Source organism: Bombina bombina, chromosome 4 (genome assembly GCF_027579735.1).
Source record: "Bombina bombina isolate aBomBom1 chromosome 4, aBomBom1.pri, whole genome shotgun sequence".
NCBI classification, from domain to species: Eukaryota; Metazoa; Chordata; class Amphibia; order Anura; family Bombinatoridae; genus Bombina; species Bombina bombina.
Genome location: NC_069502.1, coordinates 89,024,375 through 89,037,314, shown reverse-complemented (window position 1 = coordinate 89,037,314; position 12,940 = coordinate 89,024,375). Strand labels below are relative to the sequence as shown.

Here is a 12,940-nt window from a genome sequence, read left to right as displayed (position 1 = left end):
GATCTCTTTCACTCTCCACATCCAGTCTTTGGCCCATTCCTGCCGCCTCCACCTCAAAAACATCTCCAAAATTTGTCACTTCCTCACACACTAAGGACACAACTAAGGGGACAATTTATCAAGCTGAGACAAACAGGGGCACACGCTCCCCTGTCCGCCGCAGCTATAGCTCTCCAAATAATAATTGGGGTGCTTGGTGTTTATTACAGTAAGATACCCCCCACTCTGTATACTTTATTAAAAACTACCAACAGTGTAGGCAGAGGGATCTAATGATCAGTAATTATTTAGGGTATAGTAGATATTTATGGACTTTTAACCTAATTAAGTTTCATACTGAGATTTGTTTAATAATTTTTCGATTGGGAGCAGGAGGTGTGGTCCTGTATAAGCACTTTTTTTAAAATTTTTATTTAATTGAGATTTTAGTTTGGGAGGCTTTTATTCTTTTTTTTTTTAATCACTTTTGGATATGTATATATGAGTGCTAAAAAATTTTTTTTTTCTTTTTATTGAATATTCTTTCTTTTTTTTTTAAATTACTTCCTGAATATTTGTGTAGGTCTAATCAGTAAAATATTATATTCAAGTAAAGCATAAACCCCTTTTTGTGTCCACTTAATATTAAATATTATTTTAATCCTCACCAGCAGCAGTTTCTTACTAAACTAGGTCTAGTATAAGATATAGGTGAGTATAAGAGAAACCTAGATACAGCATATTAGAATCAAAAGGCCCACATAGTTTACAAATACTGCCCTCTAAAGTGTTTTTAGGATCGGCATACAGTATGTATAAGTAATATCAAATTCTCATGCAGTCTTTGTTCCTTACAGCCCCTGTTGGAAATCTAATCCATGAATTAGACTTTGTATTAAGAAACTGTCTCTACTTGGAGCATGACAATTAAAAAACAAAAACAATTAAATTCTCTTCCATTATGAATTTGTGTATAATCTTCCTACATGAGTCTGTGATTAGCTTATGGTTGTCACGGGAGACAAGGAAATCAGAGGAAACTTTAAAATGTGTCTTTTAAAAATCTACTGCTTATCTGAATTCAAAGTTCTATTGTACTGACTTTGAAATATCCATCTGTTGATATTGCAATTTCACTGCATTCAATGTCCCTTTAAGTAAATGCTTTGCATATTTTTATAGTTATATGAAATTAGGCAAAATGATGTCTCCCTTGTTTCTTTTTCTCTGTGTGAATACGGTAGGTTTTAGCCACCTGACATAACTTTGTGTTTCTTTCTGCTTCCAGCCCGCAGAAAGCAAAAGTGGTCTGTGGATCCAAGAAATAGCACCTGGAGTAAAGATGAATCCAAATTTGGCCAAAAGATGCTTGAAAAGATGGGTTGGTCCAAGGGCAAGGTGTGTGATGAAAAAAATGATTAAACTTTAAAGTGACATTAAAGAAAAAAATGAAGGTTCTCCCATCCAACAGAGAACTTCCAAATTTACAAAACATTTTATACTAAAATTTAGTTTCATTTTCTGCCTGCAACATCCAACCACTGTAAGGTTGCATGTACTGTCCCTGTCCATCATAACTGTGATTGGCTAGTTGGTTTGGTCATGTGCTTGCAGAAAGTGTTGAAATGTAAAAGATGTTCTTAATCCTTTATCTACTTATTATGATTTTATAAAGAATATATTTAGATCATCTTATTGTGATGTGTAGCCCACTGGATTTATAAGAACAATACTATTGTCCCTTGTGATAGATATGAGGCAATTGAACAAAATGAAAGGACAGTAAATCACAGCTATCGGCTATGTGATAGTTAGAGGATCAATGTGTTTTAAAGAAGAAATAGCATGGTATTAAACATGATTACATCAGCAAAGTTATTGATCATTGGTTTATGGTGGAACTGATTTGTACAAACAGGTAGAAAACCCTTTAACCAAACTGCTTGGAACCGGAAAAAGTTTAGATTTTGGAATATTGTCATCTTTAGAATGGGGCAGTTTGGAGAGGGGATGGAGCGAAGTGTAAACTATATCTTGTGTCATTTAGGTAATATATATGTCATAGTACTGCTTGTACATGTAACCTAAAGGTAGTTTTTATATAATTGTTTATACTTTTGTATACACTGTACAGTACTGCAATCAGGAAGGTAATGTTTGTTCTTTTAAATAAATATAGACTATTATTTGCATTTTATAACACAGAAACCAAACTAAAGTCACAGGCAGAGAAGATTGTGACTTACGGGTGGGAAAATAGTCATTTTTGATAATTAATTAATATTAAAAAGTTTGGATCTGGGGTTTTGCATTCTCCTTCATGCTACTTTCTGTTTAACAGGGTCTCGGGGCGCAAGAACAAGGATCCACAGAACACGTTAAGGTGCAAGTAAAGAACAACACTTTTGGCCTTGGAGCAAACACTAATCATGAGGTGAGTAGATTACTGTCCTTAAAGTGACTGTAAATGTAACAACTGCAAAGAATATTTATATTTTGTTGAATTAAAGGGACAGTAAACACCTTGTAATTACAAGACACTTCTGTTGTGTCGCTATAAAATAACATATCGGCCAAGTTTAAACACTATTAAAACCTCTTCTTTGCTGCAATTGTTTTTCAACAGCCAGACTCCATACACCACTTGTCTTGTTTCTGAGAAAATTGAGTGCGGATTTTTAATTAAATGGTTTTAATTACCTGCATCTTCCTCTACTGCCTGACACACTACCAAACCACCTGTTTTCCTTTGTATGCGCAGGAGCCCGCATGGCCCATTAGAAATAGCAGTAGTGCACTCCTGAGTCTCAGGCAAGCCAAAGTGCCAGTTGTGCACAAATGACGCATCCTGTCACACAAACTGCAAACTCACAACGTGACACTGCAGGTTAACTGCACATGTCTACTAGATGCTGGGTGCAGTCAGGCAGATATTTCCTACAAAAGTAACTTACTGTGAGGGATGTTGCTGCTGCAGGACATTGCAACAAGGCAAAACAAATATGAAATGTTGTTGTATAATCTGTCATAAGGATACTTTATCTGTAATATTCTTTATTAGTATGACAAAGTATATTTGATATAGTAGGCAGAGTGAGCTTTGTCTCTCTCAGATTCTGCGGTTGGTGTTTAATCAGCAGTAGTTTGTGTGCCCTTGTGCATGCTGGGAATGCCAGCAGTGTCATATGCAGCTAGTAGTGTGATCCTGCTCATGCACCTAGTCTTACAGGTACCATCAGTCAAGGGCCATGTGTTCATTAAAGGGACAGTAAACATACATTTTTCTATTAATGTTTAGTTATCCATAATTAAATAATTTAAGTGTATGTTCATTATTTATCTTGACCCCTTTTCATGTAATTTAGCTCTAAAAGTTGAGCAATTTGTAATTTACAGAATATGAAATGCATCCTGCTGACTTCTCAAGGTTAACTCTGCTACATATCTGTTTCTAATGGGATTTAACAGAAAACAACGGCAAAATAATGCTTTTCCTACTAACTTTATTACAGTGACTAGTCTTGTTGACTAAAGCCCAGATTGGCTCCACCGAGTAAGACAAATGGTTATTGAAAGATAACTGCAGTTAAGACTGTAAATTTGCTTTAAAAATGTTTATCCTTGGGTGATGTTCTTTTATAGCAAAATAACAAAACTGTCTTGTAATTACAAGGTGTTTACTGTCCCTTTAAACTGTAATGCTTTAATAGTGATTATTTTTAGCAAAATCATTTTTTTGCAAACACCTCTATACTGCAAGATATTTTTTGTAGCATTTGAAATTTACACCTATTGGCCACTAAATTCTCTGTTTCGCAAATAAATTATATTATACTAACCCAGAGGCAGAACTTTTTTTAACTTTCTGTGATGAGATTTTTTTTTAGTGAAAAATTTTCTGCAAGTCATTTTTAAATGAAATAAAATTGTAAATTTTTCAGTTACACTAAAGCACCAGATCAATTGCAATGTGTTGGTTAACTGGAGAATAAAGCAATATTTAAAGTTTTATAATCTAGTGCAGTAGTTGAAAATTGCATTGCAAATTAGCTGCAGACAAAATAAGTAGTTGTAAAATGTCTCTTGAATTAATTTGTTTCCTTTTCTCTTAGTCTAACATAGAAATGTAGTAATAAAAAAGGTGCATTACTCATACGAACATCTTACATTCAGAGAAAAACAGCTTTGCAGACTGTGAAAAGCTAGGGAACGAGCTTGCAAAAATCTGAGAGCCAAACAATCAATGCACTGCTGCTTTTGCAGCACTACTGCATATTTGACTGTTGTCTTCAAACAGCACTTTGCTCTGGATGCACTGTTAAGGAAAACTTATACAATGCAGCCAGAGAACAGCTTTGTTTAAAAAGAACAGCCTAATGTGGAGCAGCGCTGAAAAGTTAAAGTGCTAACAGTTCCTGTTCTTTCTGCAGAATGCTGCATTTTCTGTGATGACATCTCAGATCACTCTATGTTCTGCCTTGGGGTATACTAATAATCTGGCAAAATACAAAGGTTCTGTAAAAAAGTGCTAGATTTCTGTTTCTAATTATATTCATGTACATTTTAAATGACATTCAAGTTAATCTAAAACTAGACATAAAATATTATAGGTACATAATTGTCAATTTTTTTTAAATGTGCCGGTGTGCATTTCAGTTGTGAGTAGAAGTGGTTTTGCAATATACTTGTATTAGCAAAATGCTTCTAGTAGAAGTTATTACTGTTTTAGGGGATATTTATGTATGCTACTCATGCCCACTGCACCTGCTCAGAGAGCTGGTGGTAATTATGCATTGTTTTAGCCATACAAACTACTGCCAGCTTTCAAACCTAGTGAAGTGTTAGAAAGTGGGTGCACTGGGAACATGTGGCATACCTATATATGTCCATGAAATGAGTTATCATATTTACTAGAAGCTTTTTCTGTAGTAAATGTATATTAAAAAAATGCATCTCTTAAAAATAGAAAACAAGTCATGCACGTATTTTAACAAAAAATATTCTCATTCTCTCTCCAACTCATAAAAAATAAATACATACTGGATAGACAGTGAATTGCCATTAGGGTTTTGGCACGTAGGTAGTGAGCACATAGGTATCACAATTTAAGAATAATCTTAAACATATACACTGTTATATTGGATGCACACAAAAACTTGATATTTATTTTGTCAATATCTAAACAGCTAATTAAACTTTAAAAAATACATCTACGTGTTATTCTCAGACTAATCTTTTCTTTGAATGCATCATTCTATATAGCATTTATTTAGTGTTTAATGTCCCTTTAAGTTACACATACAAGTTTTATCAAGTTCAAGAATAATTCTCCTATGGGTTCTCCTCCGTTCTCCTTTAGAGAAGTGCATCAGTTTTCTTAAAGTTATTAAAAAATTGTTTTTTTTTTCACTTCTCCATAGGAGAACTTAGGAGATGTAATTATACATTTCTCCAGTGAGATTAGTGTCTGCACCTTATTTGTCATTGAAAATAAGGTACTATTCTCCCATGTAAGTCATATATAAACCAACAGAAATATTTATACAGTCCCCACCAGTAGCTTTAACGCCCCTCTTCAACAAACTGTCATGGAAGAAAATAGTTTTCATTGTTTTTCTGCTTCTATTTTAGCTTTTTTTTAATATATATATATATATATATATATATATATATATATATATATATATATATATATATATATATATATATATATATATATATATATATATATATATGTGTATATATATATATATATGTATATGTATGTGTTTTGTGCCCCAAAAGATATAATTTTTGCACTTCTTTTTTTTTTTTGACCCTGCATCTACAACAGGTAGCGAATATAATTCCAATGTTGTTCTCCACAGTAGTTTAATGCAGGCTCTTGCAGAAGAACTTTCAGTTCTCTCTAGCACTGTTTCTCAACCAGGGTCATCAAGAACCCCCCCAACAGGCCAGGTTTTCATTATTGCTGAGCTAGGTTTTCATTATTGCTGAGCTATCATTTTTGAAAGATAAATAGGGGAATTATTTCTCGTGCACATTTTTAGGAAAAATAACAAATCTCACCCTGCCCTAAAAATGTTTATTTCATTAATCAGAGTATAACATTTTAAATAATTTTCAAATGTACTTCTCTTATCAAATTTGCATCATTCTCTTGGTATCATTTGTTGAAGGAATAGATTTGCACTATTGGGAGCTAGCGAAACACATCTTGTGAGCCAATAACAAGAGGCATATACACGGAGTGCAGAATTATTAGGCAAATTAGTATTTTGACCACATCATCCTCTTTATGCATGTTGTCTTACTCCAAGCTGTATAGGCTCAAAAGCCTACTACCAATTAAGCATATTAGGTGATGTGCATCTCTGTAATGAGAAGGGGTGTGGTCTAATGACATCAACACCCTATATCAGGTGTGCATAATTATTAGGCAACTTCCTTTCCTTTGGCAAAATGGGTCAAAAGAAGGACTTGACAGGCTCAGAAAAGTAAAAAATAGTGAGATATCTTGCAGAGGGATGCAGCACTCTTAAAATTGCAAAGCTTCTGAAGCGTGATCATCGAACAATCAAGCGTTTCATTCAAAATAGTCAACAGGGTCACAAGAAGCGTGTGGAAAAACCAAGGCGCAAAATAACTGCCCATGAACTGAGAAAAGTCAAGCGTGCAGCTGCCAAGATGCCACTTGCCACCAGTTTGGCCATATTTCAGAGCTGCAACATCACTGGAGTGCCTAAAAGCACAAGGTGTGCAATACTCAGAGACATGGCCAAGGTAAGAAAGGCTGAAAGACGACCACCACTGAACAAGACACACAAGCTGAAACGTCAAGACTGGGCCAAGAAATATCTCAAGACTGATTTTTCTAAGGTTTTATGGACTGATGAAATGAGAGTGAGTCTTGATGGGCCAGATGGATGGGCCCGTGGCTGGATTGGTAAAGGGCAGAGAGCTCCAGTCCGACTCAGACGCCAGCAAGGTGGAGGTGGAGTACTGGTTTGGGCTGGTATCATCAAAGATGAGCTTGTGGGGCCTTTTCGGGTTGAGGATGGAGTCAAGCTCAACTCCCAGTCCTACTGCCAGTTTCTGGAAGACACCTTCTTCAAGCAGTGGTACAGGAAGAAGTCTGCATCCTTCAAGAAAAACATGATTTTCATGCAGGACAATGCTCCATCACACGCGTCCAAGTACTCCACAGCGTGGCTGGCAAGAAAGGGTATAAAAGAAGAAAATCTAATGACATGGCCTCCTTGTTCACCTGATCTGAACCCCATTGAGAACCTGTGGTCCATCATCAAATGTTAGATTTACAAGGAGGGAAAACAGTACACCTCTCTGAACAGTGTCTGGGAGGCTGTGGTTGCTGCTGCACGCAATGTTGATGGTGAACAGATCAAAACACTGACAGAATCCATGGATGGCAGGCTTTTGAGTGTCCTTGCAAAGAAAGGTGGCTATATTGGTCACTGATTTGTTTTTGTTTTGTTTTTGAATGTCAAAAATGTATATTTGTGAATGTTGAGATGTTATATTGGTTTCACTGGTAAAAATAAATAATTGAAATGGGTATATATTTGTTTTTTGTTAAGTTGCCTAATAATTATGCACAGTAATAGTCACCTGCACACACAGATATCCCCCTAAAATAGCTATAACTAAAAACAAACTAAAAAGTACTTCCAAAACTATTCAGCTTTGATAAATTAATGAGTTTTTTGGGTTCATTGAGAACATGGTTGTTGTTCAATAATAAAATTAATCCTCAAAAATACAACTTGCCTAATAATTCTGCACTCCCTGTATGTGCCGCCAGCCAGCCACCAATCGGCAGCTAGCTATCAGTAATGCATTGTTTCTCTTGAGCCTACATAGGATACCAGGAAAAAGCTAATAAGATAATAGAAGTATATTGGACATGTTCTATATAAATCATGAAAGTTTAATTTTGACTTTAGTGTCCATTTTAAATTAGTCACATACAATCACAATCTTCTCTCTCTCTCTCTCTCTCTCTCTCTCTCTCTCTCTCTCTCTCTCTTTCTCTTTTTCTCTTTCTCTCTTTTTCTCTTTTTCTCTTTCTCTTTTTCTCTTTTTCTCTTTTTCTCTTTCTCTCTTTCTCTCTTTTTCTCTTTTTCTTTTTCTCTCTTTTTCTCTCTTTTTCTCTCTTTTTCTCTCTTTTTCTCTCTCTTTCTCTCTTTCTCTCTTTCTCTCTTTCTCTCTTTCTCCCTCACCCTCACCCGTGGGGTAGTTTTCTTAGAGAGCCTGGTATTTTATAATAATAAGGATCTTCTGGTTTGCATTCTAACTGAATCTTCCCATACTGTCCACTCCTCCCATATCTGCAGGAATTCCTGCCTTTTATCTAATAAATTAGATGCTATGCTTTCCATCTGGTGATAGAATCTGATTTTATTTAATATGATATCATAATGGGGTACAGTTGTTTTCCAATATTTCACCATTACCGTTCTAGCAGCCGTACATATAATATTCACTAGTTTTAAGGAGTGTTTGTGTAGTCCTGGAATAGGGGCATGTAAGAGAGCCTGCTCCATATTCAATATAATCTGCCTATTAAAAATCTCCCAAATTTTAGCACTTTCAGGACACTCCCACCACATATGGGTATATGTGCCCTCTGATGGGCAACCTCGGTAACACCTAGGTATACCTTCTAACTCTGTTACCGATTGAAGATGTCGTAATCTACCCGGGTAATTGTACCATCTGTATGTTACCTTAATATAGTTCTCCTTTAAATTTGCGCTAATGGAGCAGGCTAAACCTTTTTGGATTATGCTTGCCCATTCTGTTAAGTCCCAAGAAAGGTTAGCTTCTTTTTCCCATTTTTTAATGTAGTAAGGTTTCTCTGATCTTTGTTTAGTGAATAAAAACTGATATAGTCTAGAGATAGTACCTCTAGTCCTAGTGGTAGAACTGCAGAGTTTCTCATATAGGGTAGTGCTGCTTGAATCTCGTGATCTATGTGCTTCTTCTATCTTAGCTTTTAATTGAAAGTAATGAAACCAGGAATGTGGTGTAGAGGGTGGAAGAGAGTTATATTGTTGGAACGAGATCATCTCAGAGTTACAGGATGTGTCAGCTATCCTATATAGGCCTTTGTTAGCCCAAATCGTGCTAATTTTATCTTTGTTGTTGTGTTTGTCTAGAGGTAGGGATAATGGCGTGAGAGGTGATCCCACGGGAATTAATTTATACTTATTTTGTGACCTATCCCAGATCCCTGGTTTATAGAAAATCTGATAAACCGGGTATAAATTTAACATGTCACTCTCTATCTGAACCCATGCTAAGTCGCTCTTAGAATTGTGTAGTGCTGTTTGAGCTAGCCTAGCGGCCTTAAAATAAATTTGTAAGTCAGGGACTCCCAATCCCCCTTCAGTTTTAGGCAGCAATAAGGTCCTCCTATTTATTCTAGCTTTTTTATTAGCCCAGATAAACTCCAACATCTGTTTTTGGACTTTCTCAAGATCTTTTGAGGGGATATCTATAGGCAGAGATCTAAAGAGATATAATAGTTTTGGAAGTATCACCATCTTACTAACTACCATCTTACCATAGAATGAAATTTTATATGTGCTCCATATCTTCATTTCTTTATGCAGGTATTTGTATAAAGGGGGGTAGTTGAGTTTGTATAAGTCGTCAAGGTTATAAGGGATTAAGACTCCTAGATATTTAATTGCTTTGGTGGCCCATTTGAAATCGAAGTTTATCTCCAATAACTTTTTGGTGTGGGGACAAAGTGCAATACTTTAAAAAATATAACAGTGCACTGTTTAATCATGCAGAACAACACTGGGATAGAGTATATTGACCGGTAAGCTTTACCAATGCTCTGATTACATGTCCAACTCCATTAAAGTCTATGGCGTTGGAAATGTGAACAGAATTGGTAAAGCTTACCAATCAAATGTAATCTAAATCTAGTCCTATAATTGTAGGATGAGTGTTCATAGGAATTAACTTAATTTGTCCTATGAATACTCTTCCTGCAATTATATAAGCTAAGGATGTTCCTCAGAGTACAGTATTGCAGCTTTTGGAGCACTGCTCTCAGACGTACAATAATACAAATAACAGCAATTTTTATTGGCAGAACAGAAGTGAACAATTTTTAGTTAAGTCTCCAGCTTAAAATGAAATGAGAACATGAAGTTTGAAAAAAGCGCCACTAGATGGCATATGGGTAAGATCTGGAGGTATCGGTTTAAGTAGCGGAGCATTTGCACGAGTACAAGTACTGGTTCAAGTACTTGGTATCAGTAACAATACTTGTATTGGTGAAACCCTACTTTAAAGGGACACTGAACCCAAATTTTTTTCTTTTGTGATTCAGATAGAGCATGCAATTTTAAGCAACTTTCTAATTTACTCCTATTATCAATTTTTTTTCATTCTCTTGGTATCTTTATTTGAAATGCAAGAATGTAAGTTTAGATGCCGGCCCATTTTTGCAAACAACCTGGGTTGTTCTTGCTGATTGGTGGAAAAATTCATCCACCAATAAAAAAATTGCTGTCCAGAGTTCTTGAACCTAACGAAAAGCTTAGAACCTTATTTTTCAAATAAAGATAGCAAGAGAACAACAAAAAAAATATAATGGAGTAGATTAGAAAGTTGCTTAAAATTGCATGCTCTATCTGATTCAAGAAAGAAAAAAATTGGGTTCAGTGTCCCTCTAAGAGGGAGGTAATCCCTCTCCAGAAGAGAGATTTGTATGAGCCATTCAGTTGTTTGCTGCCACAAAATGTTAAGACAGATTGCTTCGTACAATTTAGTTTTTGTTTGTTTTTACTCCAATCCACAGGATAACTGGATAGCTCACCAAGATGATTTTAATCAGATTCTAGCTGAACTGAACAATTTCCATGGAACTTCGGAGTCTGGTAAGATAGTCGTCTGCAACTACCTTTGGGGTAGGGCAAACAGATGAGCACTATGGGTCTTTGTATGTCAACTCAAAATGGATAAAGTTTTAGTTATTTGTGTCATAAGTTTCACTTTTTAGATAGCAGATGCTATTCCTTAGAGGTCTGTATATTAAGAAATGCTGCTATTGTTACTCAATTACACACTGTAGTTACCTTTCACGCTGTAGATATTTTAAAATCTCAAGGTGTTTACAGTTCATTTAAACATAAGAAGTTTAGTTAAAGGGACATTATACACTAGAATTTTCTTTGCATAAATGTTTTGTAGATGATACATTTATATAGCCCATACAGTTTTTTTAAATGGAAAGTTTTGCTAATTTTTAAATAACAGACTCCTAACCAAGCCCCAAAGTTTTAGGAGAATACCGACGTATACCTACTCCAGCTTGCTTCTGTTTGTGTAAAGGGTCTTTCTCTTGTAAGGTGTATCCAGTCCACGGATCATCCATTACTTGTGGGATATTCTCCTTCCCAACAGGAAGCTGCAAGAGGATCACCCACAGCAGAGCTGTCTATATAGCTCCTCCCCTAACTGCCACCCCCAGTCATTCTCTTGCACCTCTCGACAAGGGAAGTAGCTAGAGATATGTGGTGACTTAGTGTAGTTTATCTTCAATCAAAAGTTTGTTATTTTTAAATGGTACCAGCGTTGTACTGTTTTTACCTCAGGCAGAAATTAGAAGAAGAGTTTTGCCTGAGGTTTTTGATGATCTTAGAAGGTTGTAACTAAGATCCACTGCTGTTCTCACACATAACTGAAGAGTATGGGAAAACTTAAGCTGGGGGAACGGCCTGCAGAATTAACTGCCCTAAGGTATGTTCAGTATGTTTTTATCTAGAGAGATGATAAAGAAGTCTAGAAAATGATGACAGTGCCTGATATATTTAAGGTAAGCCTGATTGCAGTGATTTAATAGCGACTGGCATCATGCTTGCAGTAAAGGGTAATATTCATGTTACTTGCTCTTATGGCTTAGTATGCTAAACGTTTACAGGATTTATAAAGAACGTTTTTTTCTAAGGGTGATAAATCTTTCTTTGGGGCCTAGTTTTCCACATGGCTGTTAGTTTACTCCTAGGAGTAGTTTTTTAGGCCCTCTGACTTTGAGTGCATGGTGGGAGGGGCCTATTTTCGCGCTCTAATTGCGCAGTAGTTTTTACATTCTGAAACATCCAGCTTCCCTGAAGGAGTCCCCTGACATATTGGACCTCTGTAAAGGGTTTTTGTGACTACAAAAGTCGTTTTATGGGAAGGTAGGAGCCACAGTAGAGCTGTGGCAGTTTGCTTGTGACTGTTATAACGGTTTTACCATTTTTTTGCTTCGTTTTTGAGCCTGAGGGGTTAACCATCCATTTGCAAGTGGGTGCAATGCTGTTTTAGTCTAGTATATACACTGTAAAAATTTCATAGTTAACTGCTTTTTTCACTGTTTTGCAGTTTTTGTGTTTGTTTTTTTCCCTTAAAGGCACAGTACCGTTTTTATATTCTGCTTTTTCACATTAATTAAAGTGTTTTCAAAGCTTGCTGGTCTCATTACTAGTCTGTTAAACATGTCTGACATAGAGGAAACTCCTTGTTCATTATGTTTAGAATCCATTGTGGAACCCCCTCTTAGAATGTGTACCAAATGCACTGATCTTACTATAAGTTATAAAGACCATATTCTGGCTTTAAAAGATTTATCACCAGAGGAAATTGACAAGGGGGAAGTTATGCCGACTAACTCTCCTCACATGGCCGCAGTTATGGATCATACCCTTCAGCGGTATTGTCCAAACTGTCAGGGTTACAAGGAAAGCGAGACAGCTCTGGGGCTAGGAAAAATACAGAGCTCTCTGACGCTTTAGTAGCTATGTCTGATATACCCTCACAATGTGCAGAAGCTGAGGCAGGAGCGCTTCTATCTGTGGGTGATTTTTCTGACTCAGGGAAGACACTTCAACCTGATTCTGATATGTCTACATTTAAATTTAAGCTTGAACACCTCCGCGTG

General features: G+C 36.1%; 1 protein-coding gene across 1 annotated transcript in view; it reads left to right on the top strand.

Moving 5' to 3' along the window:
- The window catches only part of PINX1 (PIN2 (TERF1) interacting telomerase inhibitor 1), a 431,187-nt gene that overhangs the window by 10,162 nt on the left and 408,085 nt on the right, over positions 1 to 12,940 (top strand). Inside the window, exons 2-4 of the mRNA XM_053709538.1 lie at positions 1,268 to 1,377; positions 2,321 to 2,413; positions 10,820 to 10,898. Of these exons, the coding sequence (XP_053565513.1) occupies positions 1,268 to 1,377; positions 2,321 to 2,413; positions 10,820 to 10,898 (282 nt within the window). The remainder of the gene's footprint in view (positions 1 to 1,267; positions 1,378 to 2,320; positions 2,414 to 10,819; positions 10,899 to 12,940) is intronic.